This window comes from Carya illinoinensis, chromosome 10 (assembly GCF_018687715.1).
Source record: "Carya illinoinensis cultivar Pawnee chromosome 10, C.illinoinensisPawnee_v1, whole genome shotgun sequence".
Classification (NCBI taxonomy): domain Eukaryota; kingdom Viridiplantae; phylum Streptophyta; class Magnoliopsida; order Fagales; family Juglandaceae; genus Carya; species Carya illinoinensis.
Window position 1 is genome coordinate 4,811,581 of NC_056761.1, and position 25,122 is coordinate 4,836,702.

General features: G+C 36.3%; 1 protein-coding gene across 2 annotated transcripts; it reads right to left on the bottom strand.

Annotated features, from left to right (window-relative positions):
- Positions 1-8,982: 8,982 nt before the first annotated feature.
- Positions 8,983-22,807, bottom strand: LOC122279210 (splicing factor U2af large subunit A-like). 2 transcript variants are annotated; one of them, XM_043089641.1, is made up of 18 exons: positions 22,637-22,807; positions 21,665-21,837; positions 21,224-21,343; positions 16,886-16,953; positions 16,198-16,265; positions 16,060-16,104; positions 15,912-15,971; positions 13,455-13,515; positions 13,206-13,318; positions 12,860-12,975; positions 12,634-12,732; positions 12,420-12,495; positions 12,114-12,202; positions 11,365-11,431; positions 11,182-11,280; positions 10,839-10,920; positions 10,239-10,306; positions 8,983-9,368 (listed from the first exon to the last, which is right to left on the bottom strand). In XM_043089641.1, the coding sequence occupies exons 1-18, from the start codon at positions 22,709-22,711 to the stop codon at positions 9,231-9,233; spliced, it is 1,617 nt and encodes a 538-aa protein (XP_042945575.1). In that variant the 5' UTR covers positions 22,712-22,807; the 3' UTR covers positions 8,983-9,230. The 2 variants fall into 2 exon arrangements, with proteins under 2 accessions (XP_042945575.1, XP_042945576.1); XM_043089642.1 differs by lacking the exons at positions 16,886-16,953; positions 21,224-21,343; positions 21,665-21,837; positions 22,637-22,807 and adding an exon at positions 16,425-16,587.
- Between the last annotated feature and the right edge of the window lie 2,315 nt (positions 22,808-25,122).

Genomic DNA, 25,122 nt, shown 5'->3' on the forward strand with positions numbered 1-25,122 from the left:
AATTTCAAGCATTTACTGTTTCATTGCTTTGATAAGTGAATGATCTGCACATCTGAAAATGGACTTAAAGCGAGCACCTATACATTATTACTATCAGCCAGTGGTGGGGTGAGTCATCCCTATATATATATAGAAGAGACAATTCATATATAATTGCAGAAGGCAACATCATAGCTAGGGACCAAAACTTCATAATTATTGCATTGGGCATTTGTACATGTAGAGCCTCATAAGTTGAAGAAATTGAATTTTGTGTTTCTCTCAAGCCTGGGTCTTGCTTTTTTTTTTTTTTTTTTGGAGTTGGCATCTTTTTTTATTTGGAGCTGGCACCTTGACATGTCCACCCTCACTTGTTGCTGAAAATTTCTGGTTTTAAGGTCTGAAAATGTATAGGGACCCTTTTTTTACTGCTTGTTATGGACATAAACTCTGCACATAAATTATGGAAACATCTTCTTAAGAATTTAAATGACGTTTATAGTACTCAGCTATATGCATTATATTTTTTGATGATTGCAAACTAGATATAGAATTTGTTGCATTAGGAGAAACTTTTGCCGATGAACTATTATACAGTATAAACGTTGGCTATAAGTGTTAATGGGGTGGTGAAAATAGACCCATCGCAGAAGATCCAAATGGAGCAGTGAAGAAGGAGATCTGGATCTGGCAAAGTATTGCAGAAGCTCTTCTGATTGAACTGATGATATGATACAATGGCTTGTAATTTTGTATTTTGAAATGTAATTAAATACCAAATAATGTAATATGAAGTGGGTTATAAATATTAAACTTCTATTTTTTAGATGCATTTACTTAAAAAGATAGTCAGTTTTCTATATAAAAAAAATAATGTTTTTCAAATGTGATAGAATATAGACTTTAGATTAAAACAAAAATGCTTTACAAGAACATCTTTTTCTGAAAAAAAATTTCATGGTATATAGCCTTTGTAGTGTTAAAAAAAAAAAAAAAAAACCGGGTGAAGGCCGGAACCCGGATTCCCGGGTTATAAAAAACCGGATTCATCCGGATTTCGGCCCGGGTCATAATCGGGGTAGATCTGGTCCGGAACCCAATCTAGATTTGGAATCCGGGTTCCGGGCCGAGTATACCCTGATACCCGGTCCGAAACCCGGATGAACAGTCCTACCGATTTCCAATTTTAAAAAACAAGTTCCTAGGCATGAAATTGATTGAAAATATTATTAAAACTGCATCGCATCCCACGTGTCTGATGAGACCGGTTTTGTAAACATTATAAGCGCAAAGTTTTGACAAATTTCCAAATGCACGTTTGTTTGGAATCTGGATTATTCAGTTTAATTTTAAATTAAGTCTAACTTTAAAATATTAAACTCTCAAATAATTAAACTCATCCCAATTTAAAATCTCTTTACACGTATAAGAGCATCCCCATTCAGCCCTACATCAGTCCCGCATCTCTATATTTTGAGGTAATTTTTAGGATTTTTACATAAAATCCTTCTCCATCCGGATCCTCAAATTGCGGTCCAATTTAAGGGGTGCTACAGTAAATCCCATATATGGGGATCCACTGTACATCCACATCCCATCTTCGCCCTAACGGTTTTGGAGCTCGACCCGCGACTTCTTCCCCCTCCCCTCCCTGGAACGCAGCACCTACACGCCTCCTCGGTCCAATCGAAGATGAATCTCCGATTATATTGTCCCGATTTGTGGTTTTTGCATTTGGATCTTTGGTTTTCCATTGTTGCATGTATTTGAAAATTTTTTTTGCCTCTCGGTTGGCTCCTGTGTTGATTTCGGCGTTGGTGTTATGGTTCTGTGCCTCCTGTGTTTCTATCAGCGTTCCTGTTGTGGTTTTCTGATGGGAATGTTTCTATCAGCATACCATGTGAGTGTTTCTTGTCTCTGTAACCGAGCATTTTGGGGGAAAAATCTGAAAGGCACCTGTATAATTTTCTTGCGGATTTTTAGACTTAATGTGTGCTCTGCTGTTTTTTCCTCTCGTCCATGGAGTTTAATGATGAAGAACGGTGGTTGGTGCTTTCTCCTTCTCTGCTTCTCACGATCACACACACATTGCTTTTGATGATAGTTTCCACTTCCATGAATTTTCTTGTGCTATGAGTTTCAAATGTACAGTCCTTGAAGTAAGAATTTATCATGTTATTGCTGTGATTTTGGGTCTGTGCCGATGTGATGATTTGGGGATTTGATGATGCTATAAACTGTCATGTTGGGTAACTGCCGATTTGGGGATTTGGGGATTTCTCCATTGCTTTTATGTGATATTTGGTCACTGCTCATTTTGGTTATTGGTGGGTTTTCTCCTACATTTTGTGTCATTTTGTAATAGTTTGGGGTTAGTTTAAGCTTGTGGTGCTCCTCTTGAAACTTTGTATCAGATTTTGAAATGAGGTTAATTGTAACCTTTTAGTATTGGTTGGCTGACATTGAACTACTTAAGTTTCTACCTATGGAAATGAAATCCTAGTACTCGAATTATTGTGCGTTGCTTATCTAGTTCAGAGGAATCTGTTTGTTATTTGGAGAGATGGAAATGTCAGCCATTTTCATAATGATTTTTCTTTGCCTCGTGACATCTGTTGTGCTATCTCAATTTTTACCCTTTTTTTTAGGCATATGTGCTTTGGTATGTGCTATAGATACTTTATTCTTTCATTACTTGATGGAGTTCACCGAACTTTTTTTTTTCTTACCAAATAATCTGAGTATTTTAGACTCCTTGATTAATTCCTTTTATGCCTTTTCGACTTCCAGTTTTGTTTCTCTGGTATTTTCTCTAGATCTATCATGTGTTAACTCTGGTATCCTTTTTTTATCTCAACTCTAGTCCATGTAAAAATACAAAGAATCCAGGACTGTACTTTTCAATTTAGCATATCTATTGAGTTTTGTATTAATAAACCGAAAGGCATTTGGGTTATACATATATATATAATGAGAATTCCTTCTAGCCGGTCGGGCTGACCTTCCCCATTTAACAGCCACCCAATAATATTTTGACACGTAAGACTTCCAGCTGAACTAATGTGGACTTTTGATACACCGAATAGAATTCTCTCCATCCTCTGAATCTAACTCCCCTGTCCTTCCCGTAAGCGAGGGTCGGCATCGCCGTTTGCCCTTTTGTTTTGTTTTGCTCCATCGTGTCCTGCACGACCAACGCCCAGCCGCATCGATTGGCCACTGTTTGGGCCCTTCGGTTCCTCCATCAAAACTCACGCCCAGCCGCGTCGCACTTCTCACGGCAACGCCACCGTGAACCTCCCCACCAGAGCAGCCCCAACAGTGAGAACCAGCACCACCAGCCACTGATTTCCGCCCAACCAACCCTTAAGCAAGTTTTTTTTTTTCCCGTCTCTCTCTCGTTGCTTTTGAAGAAGAGAGTAATTTTCTGATTTTTTTTTTTTTTTTTTGTGCATTTTCGCCCAACCCCGTCGCACTTCTCACGGCAATGCCGCCGTGAGTCTCACCACCAGAGCAACCCCAACGCTCTTTTCCCTCACGGCTATCGGTCTGGTTGTTGCCCACCCCATCCCCGTCCCGTCGCAGGTGATTATCGCAATCGGGAAATACTTCGCCGGTCGGGCCCCCACCCACAACCCACAGTGTCTTCTTCTCTGCGATTTCGACGCCGGTAAGCATTTTCGAGCCGTGGGAATGTCGACTTCGTTGGACGACTAAATCCTGGGCAACGATTGTGTATTTTCAGGCACTGTGGTGGAGGTGGCGTTGGGAGGTGGACGGGGCTGTGCTTTTTCACTCGGGTTTGTAGTTGTTATTCCCTTCAATCGTGTGTGACCGGATCTACTTCCTTTGTGGTGTAACAACTGACGTGTAATTGTTTTATTGGCTGGCTGTTAACAGCCGATTCTCAGCCCGACCGCTTAGAAGCGGCTTTGATATATAATATACACACATGTTTTCATTAGACCACTAATGAAAAGAACCCCTTTAACAATCATATTATCTAGCTGAGACTTTGATTCAATAAATTAAGTAGATCTTGTTTGGAGAAGTTGTTGGCTAAATTCGTTGCCCCTGCTTTATGCCTTGTTCTATTTCAATATGAAAATTGCAGTTGTAGCATACTATAACTCATCATTTATTTCAGGTATTTTTTATGGAATCTATTTAAAATGAATAATTGAAATCATATTGTTGAAATCCTAGTGTTTATATTAATTGTAACCAAGCTAATGGACTTGATTATTAAAAATGATATATCTCATGTCTTGAATATTAAAGAGGACAAATTAATTGAGGAAAAATAAAAAGTAAATATCTCTTCTCTTTTATTAACACATAACCATGATTATGCAGTTACCTGTCACTTGCCATTTGGCCTTGTCGTGGACCCCAAAACTTAAAAACACTAACTGGACACTCTCAAACTCGTGCATGTATTGCCCCTCTATTGATTATCATTGATCAACCCTTTTTTTAGCATTTATTATTATTAGTAACATTGGCCAGCTGCATTTATTTTATTTTAGCTTTGTGCACTTTCATTTCCTCTTACCAAATGATAATTATACATTGTTGTTGGGTCATTTGCAGTGTTTTGTATCTCTAGGAGGAGGGGGGCTGTTATTAGGCTGTGATGATGGTGTTATTGTGCGGGTAAACTCATAAGTGTTAATAGGGCCCCATCGATATGGCTGGGCAATCCTCTCCTAAATGGCCATATTGCAGTTTGTGGTATTTTCCACAAAAGGCAAATCGGGGTTCGGGTGGGGTTTTGCAGCCATTCGATGTTGGTTTCCTTTCTTATGCATGCTGTCAATGTTTACACCATTCTGAGTCCTATTTATATTTATATTCGATATAAATTGACCGGATGGGGATGCTCTTATTTAACATTATTAAATTTAGCATGTTGTTTGGTTGTTTTTGTGTTATGTTGTGATATAAAAGTAATGTCTCAAACTAATGGAACTCGGCTGTGATGATGACAAAGCCTAGTGGGCATATAGGAAATTATTGGTTATTTCCTTAATGGCGTGGCAACCCGGACGGCCATTAAGTACTGGCAACCGCTTGTTGCAGCTATGAGTAGGTGGCCAATAATTTCCTAGATGTCACCATTCGATTCCTGAGCCGGCGACCCCGACTAAACCCAAATTTCAAAGTTTCTTGTTCTAATATTTCATTAATATTTTAGAGATGGATTCCTAAGACCCTGGACATATGTACTTCACCAACCTGCTTAGTGAAGATCTTCAACTCAATCCCACTTACGGTGGGCAAAGTGGAACCCCTCTTATGACTCTTAATGACTCTCCACCCTTACCCCCTAACGAGTTAATCGGGGTTAGAAAATCAGTTAGGGGTACGAACTTCACTCCGAAGAAGGGAAGTTACTTGTCTCCGCATGGCTAAATTGTAACCTTGATGCCGTTCAGGGAACAGATCAGAAACACTCCCAACTTTGAGAAAAAATATTTGAGTACTTGCAGCAATATAAAGAAACCACAAATAGGACAATAAATTCTTTAATACATCGGTGGTCGGTTATTCAAAAGGCGACAAATAAATTTTGTGCGAAACTAGCTCAAGTTGAAGGATTAAATCAAAGTGGCATGACCGAGTAAGACAAGGTAGAATTTCCATACTCGTACTTATTTTACGAGTAATTTATTTTTTTTGACCGGTTGGTTTAACATATATTTTATTTGTTTAAATGCAAGCTTGAGAAGGCGAAGATTATGTACCAATCGTTAGAGAAATGCAGCTTCCAGTTCGAGCATTGTTGGCACCTATTGAAAGACTAACCTAAGTGAATTTGGCGCTCCACAAAGGATGATCCAAAGAGAAGGAAGACGATGTCCCTGTCCCCGACCCCGACCCCAACTCGATGTTCCGCAGCTACAGAGGATTCGGTTTTTGATCTCGAGACGGAGAATGTGATAGAGAATGAGGTTATTGAATTGGACCGACCAATGGGCAGGAAAGCTGAAAAAGGAAAGCAAAAGGCCCAAGGCAGGTAGGCAGAGGAAAATTTCTAACTCAGAAAGATGAAGTATACTCTGTTAGAGGAGTCACGCGCTCAGGAGAAAGAGTTTTATCGCCTGAAGGCTGAGAAAATGAAGTATAACAAGGAGAAAGAAGAAAAAAAATTACGTCTTGAAGATGAAAGACTGAGGTTGGAGGCAGAGAAGATTAAAATTGAAGCTACAAAAGAGCAAAGTAAAATCCGTCAAGAGGACGAAAGACTGAGGTTGGAGGTTGAGAAAGTGGAGCTTGTGAAAAAGGAATCAGATCAACGCATTATGATGATGGATGTGACTGTCATGCCAGAAATGCAGCAGCTATATTTCGAGCAACTCCAGAGGGAAATCATCATGAGACGTAGTCATGCCCGAGGACCGGATTGATTTTATATGGTTGTATTTGATATTTTATGTTTCGGACAATGATATGTGTAAAAAGTAATAGTTATATTTTTTTGTACTTTTAATTATAGTATAAATTGATATTTTTGTGCAAGTAAATTGGATGTAACAAATTCAGACATGTTGATAAATTACCTCAAATATAGTCCAAAATTATATTCAGAAATATGACAACAAACTTGATTACAATTAATATAGTCACTACTAACATTAAGGAATTACAAATGCAAAGCAGATTAACTCAAACATAGTTTAAAATAACATTGGTGGAAATAATAGAATATAATGCAACCACAACTAATATTGGGAATATAATAGTCATTGGTGTTCAATCAAATCTTCTTGAAACTGATTATGTGCCGAGCTGTCTCTAATATGATGATGACGCTGGATGAAATCCGTAAGCTCAGTTATATGATTACGCGACAATTCCAGGAGATCATCATCAAGTTGATCATACTCAATGTTCAGACTCTCACTATCATCACGCTCGTCTTCAATGATCATATTATGTAGAATAACACATGTTTTCATTATATTTGTTAGTTCCTTCACTTTGAACATTCGGGTAGGTCCACGAATGATAGCAAATCGTTGTTGAAGTACCCCGAATGCACGCTCGACATCTTTTCTTGCAGATTCTTCTGCTTTCACAAAATTTTTCCTCTTATTCCCTCTTAGTGACAGAATCGTCTTCACAAAAGTTCGCCACTTGGGATAAATATTGTCAGCAAGGTAATACCCTATAGTGTAGTCATTACCATTGATTGTGTAACTGACTGGAGGAGCACGCCCTTGGGCAAGCTCCGTGAAAATAAAAGCTCTCTAGAACATTAATGTCGTTATGTGAACCGGGCATACCAAAAAAAGCATGCCATATCCAGATATCATATGAAGCAACTGCTTCTAAAATAATAGTGGGTTCACGGATGTGGCCAGAGTACATATCTTTCCAGGCTGCGGGACAATTTTTCCACTTCTAATGCATGCAGTCAATGCTTCCCAGTATTCCTAGGAATCCTCGTTGTTCAGCTACAACAAGCAATTGGGTAATATCGTTAGCATTTGGAGACCGCATATATTCATCTGAAAAAATACTTACTATTGTCTCAGAGAATTTTTTTAGACTCTCCATTGCGGTGCTTTCACCAATACGTATGTATTCATCCATAAAATCTCCAGTAACCCCATACGCCATCATTCTAAGTGTTGCAGTTATCTTTTACATAAAAGATAAACCGAGTCTTCTGGCATTATCTCTTCTCCGGACGAAATACGGCTCGTAAGACTCTACCTCATTTAGAATACGAAGAAATAGGGGATGACTCATCCGAAATCTTCTTCGAAATAGATTCGAGGGATATACTGGATTTTCTATAAAATAATCGCGAAATAGCCGCTCGTGCCCCTGAATATGATCACGCCGAATAAACTTACGACGTTGGCAATTGTTACGATGCCTCGATGACTGTCCATTGGCCTACTCATTAAGAACAACATCGCTATCATCTTCAGAGTATACGTATGTCAACAATTTACGAAAAGAAAGTACGAGTCATTTGATGAAAGAAGTGGGAGATCAGGGGAGACTATTGAATTTCGGTTCTATAGATCAAATAAAAGAAGAGTTTGTGAGAGTGTGAATGTTAGCAATATGTGTATTTATGGAGGAAAAAGTTACCGTTACATATAAAACGAAAAATGTTACCGTTTAAGAGAAAACAAAAAAAGTTACCGTTGGAGAAAAGATAAAAAATATTACCGTTAGAGAAAAGACAAAAAATGTTACCGTTAAAAAAATGAATTTCAATTTTATATTCAATACGTGACTAGGTATTATCATTAAAAGAACGGATAAAGAATACTAAATAATAAAATATGGTCATCGCGTTAGAAAATGCACTAATTAAATTAAAAAAAATTACTATTTTATAATATAAATTTCGGTTAAAAAAATACTGTATTTGATAGTCAAAACTATAAAAAAAAAATTAATAGAAATTGATATTTGAAAAAAAAGATAATAAGACAAAAGAATTAGTAGTTAAGATTGTAAATAGAAAAGAGAAAAAAGTAATAAAAAAATAGAGAAATATTATTTAATAGAATAGAAATAGGGATGAATGAGACGTGGGAAGTTTTTAGAAGATGAATAAAGTTTAAGAAAAAATTTGAAAAAATGTAATTTTAAGTTAAATTATAGGGATAGGGATGGAGATGGAGATACGGATCTGAATGCTCTAACCCACAATCTTTTTCACCTCAACATCACTTTACATGTAAGACTTGTAACATTTTTCAACTTTCTATAAGTATATTTAAATGCATCTTAACATCTAAATACATATAAACTCATCTTAAATAGACTCTATAAAACTCACACTATCATCTTAACTCAATACTATTCATAAAGAACTCAATTCATTTCAATTCAGCTCAACATCTAAACTTATTCAAATGGGACCTTAAATTGCATGTAATAGTAATACAAACAAAAATAAGCTTACTTCAATGATACGCTGCATTTTGGCGTTCAGAAAATAAATCCAAAACGGAAAGGTACGCCATAGTAGCATGGAGCTAATCTTCTGACTTGTTATAAACTTATATATATAATGTATACGTACAATTACCAGAAAAGAAAAGGGAGGGCAGAGCCCAAGTAGTACAGATAATGCCTGGGCCCATAAGAAAAAAACTAAAAAACAAAAGCAAAAGCAAAGGACAAATGCTATAAGCTGTCTCTCTCCAAAAATTAAAAAAACAAAAAGATACTACATGCTGTCAATACATAAGGAGTAAATTACCGCACATTATCCTAGTTTAAGCCCCGTAGTCCCTGATATGATATTTGTCTTCTGGATAATAGAAGGCATTCACCACGTTGCCTCCAAATTTCCTCCCATTAAGTGCATTCCTTGCAGTGGCACAGCCAGCAATATCAGAATATTCCAAGAAGACCTGCAAGTTGGACCATCAAATTTCTACAAATTTGCTCGTATCTATACTTATAGGAGACAAGGAAGACCACTGTTAAAAACAAACAAACAAACAAACAAACAAATATGCATTGCCACTCAAAAGAAAGCCACCATACAGCCACACTTGTTCTCGTGATCAAGACATGTATGATGCAGTAGCATCTATGGAAAAATATAATTGCAAGCACAATTGTGCAATAATCTGTGCACCAATACGATGTGATTGGTAAAAAAGTAAATTTTATTAAAAACAGTATTAATCTAAATTTTAAGTATGAATAAATCAGTATTGATACACAGATTAGTGCGCGATTGTACTTATATATAGCAAAACTCAGCATCTATTGTATTCCATCACGCAATCAACAAAGCTGGTTGATGCTGACATTGCTTTCAGCACGCAATTAACCAAGCATGGCATAACTAATGTACTGTACCAACCAATATGCAAAGATGCCTGATTTAAAAATGTTTTGAGTAATGCTATACACCACACTACCATCCCACTTGCATCTCACTATATATATGATGTGGCGCATTTATCACCATTTGATGATATAGAAATATGTAATAAATGACCATTCAATAGTAGTAAATATGCCACATCTTACTTAATAGAATGCAAGTAAAATGGTAATATAATGTATAGAATTTTCCAATTAGCAATAGTGTGTCTAATAGTCATAGTCCATGAGTGAAACATAACAAATAGTCTCTAATTATTTAATATCACGTCATGGGATGTAGGAAGATAATAGTAAAAAAGATAATGAGCAGCATTACTCTAAACATTAAGCGCACTATCTTCAAGCAAAAACCCAAGCACTAAGGCAAAATCATAACCGAATACCTTTCCAACACCTGGTATCTGTTCTCCGTTTTGACTTGGACGAGGAATAGTTATGTCCACCAAAGTTCCTATCATTCCACAAAAAGAAAGTTTCTATTTACTCTTTAATGACAGTAAAACCACAAACCAGAAATATATTCATCACTCTTCAGAGGTTCAGTTTGCTTTGCAACAGCATATGACATAAGTATATTTCTTTTCTTTTGTGGTAGCAAGATGCAAGAATAGGGGTGATATAGGTCATCCAGGATTATAATCATAGACAGTCCAGCTTTAGTGCAAGGGATTAGATTTTGAGAGCGTGCTTAACTGTCTGAGGGGGAGACAGGGAAACACAGAGAGAAAGCCATGGTTGCAATTTTTTTTAATACCTTTCATGTATCTCATGGGCCTCTTGGCTTCGCCTATTATCCATAAAATTTCTTATTTACTGATAAAATAAAATAAAAAAAGTATCTCATGGGCCTGGCCTTTTGGTCTTGCGATGACAATTCACAACTTACTCAATTTCCTTTTTACTTTTCGTTCTAGAGTGTTTTAGACACAAGATTTTTAACTACAAGCATAAATAAATTATTGGGAGATAATTGACATGCATACCAAATTTGCTACATTCATCTCGCATGTCTTCTGATATTTCTTCGTACTCTTGATCATCGTTCAGTTGATCCACAGTTACCGCCTTTATCATTAGGGGAGGAAAAAATCAATTACTTGCAATCAGTTAGGTACCACAATTAATAACCAGGATATAAAAGGGGAAAAGAACTGATGAAATAAAAACTTGGACCTCTAAACATAAACAGTCTAACCAAACTATATAAGCAGAACAATTGTCTACATCCTTTAATCCTATTGTTGGCAACAACAAATATTGAAAGCCAATAGAAAAAGAAAAAGACCGTAAAACCGGTGGTTAGGTTATACTAAAAACTGATACAACCTCAGTCAAACATAAGACTTTAGTCAGAGTCTCTGCATTTGTTATAGGTGCCATCCCAACTCCAGGAAGGTTCACGTCACCAGTCAACAAAGCCATTTTCTGTGAGACAACGTCGATTAAGTCAAGAAGGTAGATGAATGAGATTTAATACATAATCAGGAGGCACACAGATGTGAGGTTTACTTGCATAGCTATATGCTGTTGTGCCTGCGCTAAGATCATTTCCTGTTCTGTTTTGGACTGCCCCGCACTGTGAAAATCCAACACAACAAAGTGACATCTAATGAAATGGGTTCATAATTAAACATGTCAATATATTTTTTTTATAAGGAAACATGTCAATATTTGACAGAGAAATCCTTGCCTTCAAGTCATTGCAAGATTTACACATCTATCATATCTTTCTTTTTTTTGACAAGTACACATCTATCATACCTTCAGTAAATATTTTTTTGATAGGTAATATGTCATATATTAAATATTAAATAATATGTCATATAAATAAAGAAGAGAGAGCCCAACTCCTTTTTTTTTGGTAGAGAGCCCAACTCTTCAAGCATCAAAGGAACTTCTACGAGATGCATTATTACTTCTTGGTTGGAATATAAGAATCTCATCGGACTTTAGTTTTTTGCACCCAAGCTATCTATTTACAACCATGAAAATGAGACGCACACAGAATAAACTGAATGCAAAAATTTATGCATTACTAGTTCTGACATTTTTCCCTACTCAATTCAATTTGAATCAATACACAAAAGGAAAAACTTTTTTACAAAAAGAATGTTACTAAACTCCCTGTACTGATAGAGGAACAAAAACAAACGAGTTCCAATAAGATTAAAACTATAAAAGAGAAAAGGCAAAATGATATTGGTAAAGACTGGGAATTTCATATAATTCTGAGACTCATTTGATTGAAGAAATCAAACCTTGCAGTAGCACGCCTGACTGTTAGGATTTTATCACCCATTTTCAATCCACTAAGAGCAGCACAAGCAATGTCTGTCACAGCTGGATCCTGGAGTTCTTGTACATTAGCTGACCAGTTTTCAGAAGGAAGAATCCTCCAGAATTATAATATGGTTTATATATGCTAAAGACGAGATAAAAATTGCCATGAATCAACCATATTAGTTGTTAAAAAAACTGAAAAGATTAGCCATCAAGTCCAAACACACTTATCCAAAAGACAAGCATTCATAGATCTGGAGATTTCAAATGTTAACTTCATTTACCTGATACACGCAGAAACCATATCCTTTTGAGTTTCCTGTGTCTTTATCCTTAACAAGATCAAACCCACGAAGAGGTCTGTGACAGGCCGAGTGCACCATTTGAAATTTAATTGATTACAGGGTTAGACCTATGGGTGGAAAAGGGATAGGAAGAAAAAACGACGAGGTTTTAACAAGAAAATTGCATACACGGGTAGTAATTTAAGCCCCATACCCAAAAGTCTGCAGCAATTCCCTAATCTGCACTTCAGTAAAGTAGTATGGTAGCCCACCAACAAAAATACGGTCAGGTCCCTCTGCTCCACCAATTACACTGCGATCAGATCCCGAATTAGCACACCAAAGGTAACCTCTTCAACTCAATGTTACAACATATCCATTTACATAGAAAATATAAAGTGCGTGTGTCCAAAATGAGTTAACTAATAGAGCCAGCATACCCTGGTGTAAGCCCAGCAGCCGCTAAGTTAAGGTGAGGACTTGGTTGGCTAGGACCAAGTGCTGCAGCTAATGCAGGGTTGTAGTCTGTAGGCCTTCGCACCCTCACAGCAACCCCCTTGTATGATCACAAGAAGCATGTCAAATGAGGAATATGTCATCTAGCACTGTCATTTGAGTCAATACACAGTGCAGTTCAAATAACTACATCTTCTCATTTGTTTACTGCATATTCTTCTTATTACATTCTCACATTCATTTTTTTCATTTTCAACTACTAAAGTAACCATTCCCCTTATGAAAATAAATAGGAAAAAAAAAAAGAGAGCAAGTTTCAGATTGGCATGCCTCAAATATAATCCCATCTAATGCCATTGCATTACTTGCTTCTTCAACAGTTCTCATCTCCACAAATGCAAACTTCTTTTCATGATTAATGTAGACATTGACTACTGCATCACCTACAAATTTGGATTATGCAAAACAATTGAATAAAACAAGTGAAAAATACATATCCACTATCTGCTAGAAAGTTGAATACTGAACCGTGCATTGCACAAAAAAACAGATGGGAAATGTTTTTGGTTACATGACTACCTTGACCAGCAGAATTTCCACCAATTGCAGCCATGATTTGGCTAAAGAAAGTTGCAATTGTCTGTTCAAAAAATAAAAAATTATTTCAGAGAAACTCTCAAAACAATTATTTTGATGGATACAATGTATAAGAGGTGAAAATTGGAAAAGAAGTAACTGCAGCCATGTGACCATGGAACTAACAAGTTATCTAATACATTAGCAACATCAGGGATCCTGCAAATGTAGATGAATTACCATTCTCACCATAACATGTTTATGGAAATAAATGATTGTGAGTAAATAAACAAATGTAAATAAAGAGTCCAAGAGAAAAGAGGGGAAAGAAAAGAATAATCTTTGAGTTCTAAGAACCAAAATGGCAATATCTTTTTTTTATATAAAAAAGATATTTATATTAATGAGAATAGGTATAGCACAAGTACACCCGGGGTATACACGAGTTTACACCTACCTAAGAGGAAGAGATAGAAACAAGAAAATCATGAAAATTTAAACCATTACAATCCAAAAGTAAGAGGTAAATTTTATTGAAGTGAATGAAATAGGCATAGCCTATGTACACGGGGACTATATAGAAGAAACGCCTAAATACATTCTAAAAGCGCTAAATTAAAGATAAAAAGTCATGAATATTGGTTCCATTAAGCACAATGGCTGAAAACCAGAGCAGTAGCGTGTGTAAGAAAAAATTCTGAAGCTCCGCCATAGTGCACTCCCTATCTTTGAAGCACCGCGCATTCCGTTCCAACCAAATGCACCACAACAGTATCATCTTCCATTACAATCTACAACACTTGCCCATAAGAACAAAGTTTTAACAAGGAACAACCAAATCTCCTCCAACGTTCGCTCCTTATCTTTAAAAATCCGATCGTTTCGTTCCTTTCATAGGCACCAAAGAATACGCATAGGAACCATCTTCCACACGGCTGAGATTGGTGGAATTCCGTCCAAATTCTTCCAACTGGCCAAAAGCTCAACCACCGTCGCAGGCATAACCCAGGCCAACTCCAACCTTATAAAGACATCATGCCATAGTGATCTAGCAACCTCACAATGCAGTAGAAGATGATCTACAGGCTCACCATTCTTTCTGCACATACAACACCAATCCACAACAATCACCCAAAGTTTTTGTAGATTATCCATAGGCAAAATCTTTCCCAGTGAAGCTGTCCAAGTGAAAAAGTTTGCCTTAAGAGGCGCCTTGTTTCTCCAAATACTTCTCCATGGAAACTATTATGTTGCGCATTGATGAGGGTCTTACAGAAGAAGCGGACAGAGAAAGCACCTTTTCTAGTGGGTGTCCACAACAACTTATCAATTCCCTGCGTGCTCAATCTCATGGCATACAAGGTTCTGAAAAAGTCAGCAAAACTGTCAATTTCCCAATCATGAGCCACCCTCATAAAATTCACATTCCATTGGATTGAGCCACTAGACATCTCCATGAGATCCACAACAGACGCTTCTTGTTCACACGCAATCCTGAAAATTGTAGGAAATATGTCCTCAAGAGCTCGATCTCCACACCATAGATCATGCCAGAATTTTATTTTAGATCCATCACCCATCACAATTCTAGTATGTCGAGCAAACACCCCCCAAACTCTTCGTATGTGCTTTCAAACTCCCACACTCCATGCACCCATTGTACCTCCCACACTTCGTATTTTATTATATTTTGAAATGAAATGAAACACTTTTACTATGCAAACGGTTCCTTAAACTCATCCCCCAACCTACTCCAAAGGAAATCACGTTGGAGTTCTCAATTCAAATCGCCACACTAGCCGGGATTTGAATCAAAGATAAGAAGTGAGTGGGTAAATTGGACAGCGTGCTCTTGATTAGGGTGGTCCTACCACCTTTTCACAAATACAATTGCTTGGAACCTGCCAATCTGCATTCAATCTTTTCTATCACTTCATCCCATATAGATTTAGCCCTAAAAGAAGCCCCCAAAGGAAGGCCAAGGTATTTCATGGGATGTGAGGAGACCTTGCATCCAAGAATGTTGGCCAACCGCCGGTGGTTACGAACGTTTCCAACTAGGCCAAGCTCTGATTTGTTTCTCTTTCAGCCACTTATTTTTTTGTCAGTTTGTTTTTCTTTCATTTTTTTGAAGTGGACTGATAGGTCAGAAATAAAATTTAGGTAACATCTTTTATGGTAATATCTTGGGTTAATTGATGGTTCTTCATCAGCTAAAAGATGAATGCAATATATACGTACAAAATTTCTCAGATAAGAGCAAAACAAAACTAAAAGCACAGGTCAAAGCTTAAACTCAAAGTCACAAAATATTGAAGAATAAAGGGAGTAAAGAAGGATATATAAAGAACCAAGATACCATGCATAACAGAAAACATGACAAACTGGGAAACAGAAGCCTCAACAATGCCTGAGAAAGTTGATCACAAGGCAAAAGACAGAAAATAAATAAATAAAAACCTGCTCATTGGCCAGGGGGGGAAGCCCACCAACATATACTCGTCGAGCATGTCTTGTAGCCTGTAAGAACGAAATACACCAGAAAAATTCCATGAGAAATCCTCACTGATATAGCATAACTGGAGGGAAGAGGGCCTTAAACATTTACCTGCTGGGTCATGGCTTGGGCTGGCATTAGAGGAAGAGCTCCCAGCTGTAATATATAAATGATATATAATTTAGAGATAAAAAATAATCACAAACCATGCAGAAGAAATAAAAGACCGATGCTTGCAAAAACACATACCTGTGTCCCAAAAGGTAACATGTTATGTATCATTCCTGGCATTGATTGAGAAACAACTGGTGGTTGAACTACATTATTGCCAGAAAAGAAGCAAGTAAATACTGAAGAATGACTAATGTAGATGACAGATTAAATTTCGTTGCAAGACGTTTTTTAGAAGTAACACAACTAAAAGCCAATACTCTGCATCTCATAATAAATAGGACAAGAAAAGAAACCTACCATACCTAAATATACCATCAAACAACAAAGTAAGAAATGAAATCCCTCATTGCTGATGATATGGAAATATTTGTGGTCTACCAAATGGCAACTGTTGCCGGTGGAAGGCGAACAACATCCAGCTAATTGGTGCATTGGTTCTCCATTGAACATAAGCTCTACGGCTGTCACGTCGTGTGGTAGCACAGTGGGACATGGAGTCCAACATTGCCTTCCACACCACAATCACGAAACGCAAACAAAAGACCACACACAACAGCCAAAGAACACAATTATGGTTCTCAGTTTCCATAGTAAATTATTAGAAAATCATTTAATAAAAAGGCCACAAACAAGTCTAAACTACAGACAAGTGCAGCGAATACTGCAAAATGAAAATGCAACGAGAATCTTAACAAAAAGGCCTGCTATACATTACTATTTGATAGGATTCAGTATTTGTACTTAAAAGAGTTTAGATGCAAACCTGGAACAGCTGCACCAGGTAGCACAGAAGCAGCGGGTGGTGCCATGTCAAAACCACTTGTCCTTTTGCTGAAGACATAAATGACAGTCAGCAAGACAGCAGGAAGTGATACAGTCATAGGCCCAAATTAAACAACAGCTTTTCCAAAATTCAACAGACCTTAAAAACACACAAGACTCAACAAAAGCTAGTAATGGGGGGATCAGGCTAGGACAATTAATGAGGCAGAGATGCCAAGAAAACTCACAAATAAAGCATTTTATGTACATTCTCAGGAATATAATTCATGGAAGGGCATGCACATGGACAGCAGGGAGGGGAGAAGAGTGAGAGCGAATAAATTATCCAGTGCACTTTCCAGACTCTTAGGGTGTAACATACAAACCTAGAATAAGACTTCAGTTTTAATTTAGTTAGAATTTATTTATTTATGTTATTATTTTATTTATTCATTTTATTATTTACTTATTTATCTTCAGTTGCTTATAATTATTTATTTGTTAAATGAGATAATAAACCAGATTAGTTAGGGTTTTAAAGTAGGTTCCTTTATCTTGTATTCTTTGTTATTATCGGATAGGTTTAAAATTCTTTTAAAAAAGATTCTTAGATCAGAACAACACTCAAATCAGATCCTATCTAAACTCATGAAGACCCACGTAAATAAGAAACCCTTCTCCATAAAATCCCACAATACACTCAGACTCTTCACACAAAAATCTGGGTTACACGGTTTGAAGAAAACTCACGCTTAAGGACTGTTTTTCCTGCACCCTCAGCCAACCACCAGGATGCCAGAGAACCACCATTAGCCACAGAAATCGCCGGCCAATTCACCTCCGACAAACCCACTCCTTTCCAGTAAGCCCACGAAGGAATCTTCTCTCTCCCTCCATTCCTTGTTTCGGTATTACAGACTCTCTCTCTCTCTCTCTCTCTCTCTCTCTCTCTCTCTCTCTCTCTCTCTCTCTCTCTCTCTCTCTCTCTCTCTCTCTCTCTCTCTCTCTCTCTCTCTCTCTCTACTGTATCACACCATCTTTCCAAGAAGGCCAATGGCATCGCTGGTCACTCCCAGCCACCCAAAGCCATCATTGCCTCAGCTTCCTCTCGGTAAACATCTCACGGCCATTTGTTTCTGTCTTTATTTTGGGTTTCAGACTTCCAGTGTTGCGCATGGGAGCCACTTCCGGTAACTTTAGTGCTTCATTTTAATTGTTTTGTTCCAGACTTCCCAAAAAGCCTCTTCATTGCTTCCATAATTACTTGTAAACCCTTTGACCCTTAGCTTATACCCTCCTGAACGTAACCAGATTCTTTTATTACTATAGCCTTTGAGCTTTAAGCCTTTTAACCAAGAGTTTTCCTTTTAAGGGTGTTGGGCCTAGTTTTTTTTTATAATAAACCTATTAGACTTAGTTTTTAACTGGGCTTGTTTAATTTGGGTAGGCTTGTTTTACTGTTCTATTTTTAGAAAATATTTATTATTTAAAGCAGGTTGTTTTTTTTATAAATTAGCATTCTGTTTTACTTAAATAAATATATTAGTCAGACTTGTTTTTATGGAAAACATTTAAGGGCTTTTAAGCATACCTTTAAAGTATTCTATTATATTGTTCAGCTTATTATCATAGTTCATATTCCAATTAACCTTTAACTAGTTTTTATTATAAAATTATTAAGTTATTTGCTTGCACGAATATTAAGTATTATGATATGAGTTTTGGAATGATATTAGCTTATGTAATCTTTTTATTTGAATATTTATTAAATTATCTCTATGTTAATATTTTAAGTAATTAGATTACTACGGCACGTTTTATAGAAAGTTTAGTAACGTCTAGCACCTTGTATAGGTCATGAGTTACGAAGTGAGTTTTCGGAAGCAGCGCTAAGAGGTAAATAGTATGATCATATAAATGTATGTGTAATGTAAATATTATAACTGGGTATGATAATATGATATGGTTTTGATGGTTATCTACGTTGCGCTAAGAGCCAAGTCAAGGTTAGATTGCTTTCACGAACTTCTATGAATTACAATGATTTACATGAAAGTAAGCCTATATATGTATGCTATTATGGATTGTTGATTGATGGATTGAATGTTACTAAAATCACATGGAAGTCATGATATGATCATATAATAATTTAAGATAAGTATGCTTTGAATTAAAGTAGCCAGATCATGCATGCTTCATTCATGTAGTACTTAGACCATGTATGCCATGTATTGTTCATGCAATAACTTAAGTCAAGTTTGCCATGTAATAAATAGCCAGATCATGTATGACATGTTCATGTAGTTCTCAGATCATGCATGCCATGAAATTTCAAAAAATGATTAAATCATGTTAGGCCATGTCATGCTATGCTATACCATGTACAAGAATATATCATGTTATGCCATGCCATGTACAAGAATATGCCATGCTAGAAAAGTCTATGAAGTCCAAGAAAATTAGCATGCATTAAGAAAGATAAACATTTTTAAGGTAACACGGACCCAAGCGTGTTTACCACAAGTTATGCTAAGACGGTACCACGGACTCAAGCGTGGTTACCACAAGTTAAGTGAAACACGGACTCAAGCGTGTTTCACTCCATGTCATGCAAGATAAGTGGAACATGGACTCAAGCGTGTTTCACTCCCTGTTATACAAGATAAGTGAAACACGGACTCAAGCATATTTCACTCCATGTTATGCAAGTTAAGTGAAACACGAACTCAAGTATGTTTCACTACATGACAAGTTATGTGCTGCCATGGACTCAAGCGTGGTTCACCATGAAATTAGTATAATTCAAGATAAACAAGTTACTCATGCATTCACGCTTCATGTTTGCCATGATTATGAATGTTTCCGCTCATGTTAATCTAAGAATGTTATATGAAAGTTATGATAAGGCTTTAAAAATCAAATTTATGCTAAGCTAGATGGTATTTTACGGTATGATGTACTATTTACTGAGTATTCGACTCATTTTTTGTTGTTGTTTGTCTTTTTGTTTTCTTCTATGTTGATTGTCACAGATGGCGATTATGATGATGAGAGTTGGATGGCCAGGAGTAGTTTTAGAATGACGAGATGAATAAGTGTCATTTACACAAGGATTAAGTTTTCTTTTATGTCATTTCAATAACTAGTCTTGTTTAAGACTAGCTCATGTTTTGCTTTATTCAGTTTCAAGTTTCAAGACTATTTATATCCTTTCAATTAAGTTTTTTTTTTTCAATAAATGAGGTATTTCAGAGTAATGAGTCTCTTTACCGGGCATTTTGTCATGTATGTTAGTAACGTCTCTATCCTAGGGGAACGGGGTGTTACATAGGGTGTGCCAATGAGAGAATTTCCATGGTGAAGCTTGTGAGGAAAAAATCTTCTTGGGATGTTATTGAGAAATTATTTGCCTCTTTACTTCTGTTAATAAAAATTTTTCTTATAAAAAAAATAAAGAAATTATAAAGGTTTGAGAATTATGTATGGTGGGAAGAAAGTAAAGTGTAAACTAGAACTTCAGAGATTATAAACCAATCAGTAGTATATTTTCACGTGTAACATACAAAAGTAGCTCATTAGTTTTAAACTTCTAAAAAAACCATTTCCTCAATCAAAGAAGATCTAGAGGCGGTTGGCACGAACAGGCAGTAACCACACTCATCCTTTTTTCCCTTATCCACTAGCTTGATAGATAAACTAGTACTTTGAGAGGCCGTTTGGATTGAGAAACACTCTCATCTCATCTCATCTCATCATTACTTACTTTTCCAAATTCCTATATAAAATATAATAAACAATTGAACTTTTTCAAATCCCAATTCAACCTTTTCAAATCTCAGAACAATAATAATATTAAAAAATAATATTATAATAATATTTTATTCAACTTTCAACTTCCATCTAAAATCATCTCATCTAATCTCACTATCCAAACAACCTCTGAATTCAAATTGAATAGGAAATAAGTGAGATGCTTAGGAATAGGAATTCTTCCTAACTAGGCCAAGCAAGGGATAAGTAGTTAATGTCTTTTCATCACTTCCTTGTGTCGCTAAACTCACATATATAGGCGACACTCTTGTATATGTCCCATATACTCGGGCCTTTGTCTACTTTATTCTCAATAAAATTTTGTTTATCGATACCAAAAAAAAAAAAAAAAAGGTAGTTCTACATTGGATGCATCAGTTTATTAAGGATACAGAGAGATTCCTTATAAAAAAAAGGAGAGAAAGATTCACAGAATAATCAGAAAGGAGAGCAACATCAATAGTTAATTGGAGAAAACTGAAGCAGAACAAGAAAATAATCTGAAAAATCCAACAATGATGTTGCATACCTTTCTGAATGAGAACGGGAACGAGAGTGCGATCTAGATTCATTCCTAGATCCATCCCTGGAACGGGAACGCGATCTACGTCTATGCCTCCTTTCTCTTTCTCGATCAGAATAATGGTTTCTACAACAGGGAAGTGTGATATTTGCAAATAAGAATACAGATTTCAGAACAAGTTTAACTTTGTTTTAATAAGGAATCAAAGACTTTATTAATCATTGCAAAGGGTGTAGCTCAAGTACACAGGATAAATGCATGAGGAACAACTAGTTAGGAACTGAAAAAGAGACAAAAATAAAAAATAAAAAATTATGAGCAATATGTTCCGATGAGCAACATTGGTCAAGAAATGACGACAAGATACAATAACTTATATGTTGTGTAACTAACAATGGCAAACTTGTGATATGCCTTAAATGAACAAAATCAGAGGGAATATAGTACCTGTTATAATGGCCACTTTGATGGCGGTCATAATCATCATACTTGCCACCTCTGTTATCATCTTTTGAACTTCTATCCTTGTAGTTCCTGTGATGGCGATCTTCATCTTTTTCCCTATACTGATTTTTATCTCTGATCCTTGATCTCTCATGATCTGATCCACGTGAATTGTGCTGAAAGTAATTTCACACTAGTCAGTCATTTGACCAACAATCGTAATAAAAGACTACTAAGCAAGGGATATAAAATATGGAGAATATGTGTCCAGCTGGAACACTGTCATCACAGATTCACAAATGACCACCACCACCACAACAAAGCAAGAAAACTTGCAAAAATCTTAGATCACGAGGACCAATTGGATACAAATCACTTTCCATGAAAAATACATAGAAGTGATTGATTTAATAATCTGATCAGGCATCCCGAAGAAAATGAACCATTCCTCATTGCTTTGCACAGCAAGTCATGTGTGCTTTATTTCTGCTTCCGTATATACTTGCATATGAGGGTATTATATGTCTAACCATTGCCATATGGACGCAGCAAAGACGGCATACGCGGTCTTCACAAGTGCACAGGCACGCGCACATACATATGCAAATCAATTCACCATCTAGGCCTAATTTTTTGCTCAGTTGAGAAAAGTTAAACCCTCAAACGCTAGTTAATTTCCTTTCATAGAATCAGATTCGAAACCAGCATCTGTTTACGCTCACCTCCCAGATTATCAGAGAAACCAAAATCATACACGGAAACATCTGCCGAAAAATTATAACCACACGAGACAAAACATATACCATCGAAAAACAGTGCCAAAAATAAAAATTGTACTTAGGATCATATGCTATGCTAGAACCTCGGGGAAAAAAAAGAAGAAGAAGAAGAAGAAGAAGAAGTTATAACGTTACACAGAGTTAAGCAATAGGATAGGAAAAAAAAAATAACATTGGACGGTTGGAATAGAAGGACCTTCTGATACGAGTCGCGGGCATCTAGGCCTCCGGGCTCGGATCCTTCGTTCTCAGGCGAGGCGTAATCGGACATTGTAGCTCAGTATTGAAACCCTAATCCTCGCAAACGCACTTCTGAGCTAGACAGCTGAGGAACTCGATCGCGTGTCCGTTTTGCTCAGGCAGCAGGAAATTAATGAGATGGGCTTCCCACGAAGGCCCAAGTAATTTGGACTCGACATTTTCCCAATTATTATTATTATTCTGCAATATATTTAGAATTTTACTACATATAAACATAGTTGCGCACTAATCTGTGTACCAATACTAATTTATTCATACTTAAAATTTAAATTAATACTGTTTTCAATAAAATCTACTTTTTGACCAATTACATCATATTGGTGCACAGATTAGTGCACAATTGTGCTTGCAATTATATTTTTCCATATATTTACGAATGTACCTCAACCGAAGCAAAAATCCTGTTCGGACCGAAGCAAAAAACAAAGGCCAAAATAAATAAATAAATATTTTTTTATCATTCATTTTTTTATCTTCCTCTGATCATTTCATAATATGATATTAAATTATAAATTTATAAATAAAATATAATAAATAGTCTCTAATTATCTAATATCACATCATGAAATGATGAAAGGATGATGAATAACATTACTTAACAAAAAAAATAGAGGCATCCACTAAGCAAAGAGTAATATTACATATAATCGTAGAGTGTGCAAACGTCACGCAATCGTTTTGAAAAAGAATGGGATCTACGATTTAAAAGTTAATTTTTTTTATATGAGTCCCTTAATATTTCATTTTTTCAAAGAAACTGTATGGTACTTGAACAATTACGATTGTAAATATCATTTATCTAAATCTAATTTATGTCCAAAATTCGTGTTAAAGAATAGACTAATAAAAAAATTGAGATATTTCAAATTCTTATTCGAGTGTTAAAATATCTGAGTGAGAGACACACAAAAAATGAGTTCTATATAATTTATTATAGTTCATATAAATGTTTAGAATATCATTAAATAATTAATAAATTTTAGAAATTTTATTTAATATATTTATTATTTATATACATCCTAATCCTTGAACTCAGATAAGAATTTATCTGAATTTGAGTGAATGTTTTAAGGAAAAGCCTAAACATCCCCAGGTGCGTTCCCGTTGCGTCTCCGTTGCCTAGATGGCTTGATGATGTAAACGACGCCGTTTACATTTTAGAATCTCATCGGTCAAACTAAAGCTTTCCTTTCCCGTGGTCTGTGTTTTCTCTCACCCATCTCTTCTCTCTCGTCCCTCTCACCCATCTCTTCTCTCAACCCTCTCATCTCACACGAACCACGCAAAAGGAACTACTCTGTGAAAACTGTGGCCTCAACATTGAGCAGGACCACAATGCAGAGGAAATCAACTCAGATGCAAGGGGCAGTTTTGATTTTTGGGCATGGGATTTTATTCTGCACTTTTTTTTTTTCCGTTTTTACTTGGGTGCCGAACGGCGTGGGGCGCTGCCCTCTCTCTAGGTCAGTTTAATTTTATTATTTTTCTCTATTTTTCCATTTTTGGGACGGCACAGAAGCACTCTCTCATTTTTATTTTTTTTGTTGTGTGGGTTTCCAGGGATTGATTAATTCAGCACTTTTATTTTGCTGCTTATTATTTTTTTACTTAGTGGGTTGACTCGGCGCGAGGCTCTCTCTCTCTCTGGGTTTTTATTTATTTTTTTGTTTCTTTTCAGTTTTCTTGTTCGTTCTTAGTGGGGTATCAGATATTGGTTCCTGCGGTTATTTTTATTTTTCTAGCTTTACGTTTTCGTTTTCCAAACGTTACAGTGAATTGCGATTCGGCACTTTGGTTGGAAGTTTTCGTTTCAGTACTAAGCAATAGAAAATACCAAAAAAAAAAAAAAGGTAAAACAAAGAAAGAAACGAGAAAATGTGTAACAATAACCCAGATCAAATGTTTAAAGAAAAACTCAGTTAAAACCATTGTCTTACCCACAAATGCAGATGAAAGAACAAGCTAAAAGTTAGTTAAAGCTCCTCGACAACGTCTCTATTTTCGATTTTAATTTTCTTCACAGTTTTCTTCACTACTCTTCAAAATCAACCGTTCTCTTACTCACGGGGAAAGATTAAAGCACAGAAAAACCAACCTCAAGCTCGTCAGCTATGGGAGGTTTTGTTTTCGGCTCTGCGAGGTTAAAATCACGTCAAATACTACTCTCGCTTTCAACCATGCTTCTTTCCGCCTTTTTCATTTTTTTTAATAATTTTTTATTACCGGCTGAAGTAGCAGTTGCCACGTCAGTCACGGGAACGCGGCAGGGGTATGCAGCAGTTCTGATGTTTTAAATAGAAATAGGCTTTTATGCGTCTACTCGATTCTCAAACCCAGCTTTGCCCAAAAGTGACGTTGGCCTTAAACAATAAATAGGCTTTTATTTGTCTATTCGTTTCTAAAACCCAAGGCTATATGGAC

Coding starts and splice junctions, on each gene's coding strand:
- LOC122279210 (XM_043089641.1), bottom strand. CDS start 22,711: ATGTCCGATTACGCCTCGCCTGAGAACGAAGGATCCGAGCCCGGAGGC. Junction 12,733..12,859: donor GCTGCTGGGCTTACACCAGG/GTATGCTGGCTC, acceptor ATCTGATCGCAG/TGTAATTGGTGGAGCAGAGG. Junction 10,921..11,181: donor AAGTCTTATGTTTGACTGAG/GTTGTATCAGTT, acceptor CTAATGATAAAG/GCGGTAACTGTGGATCAACT.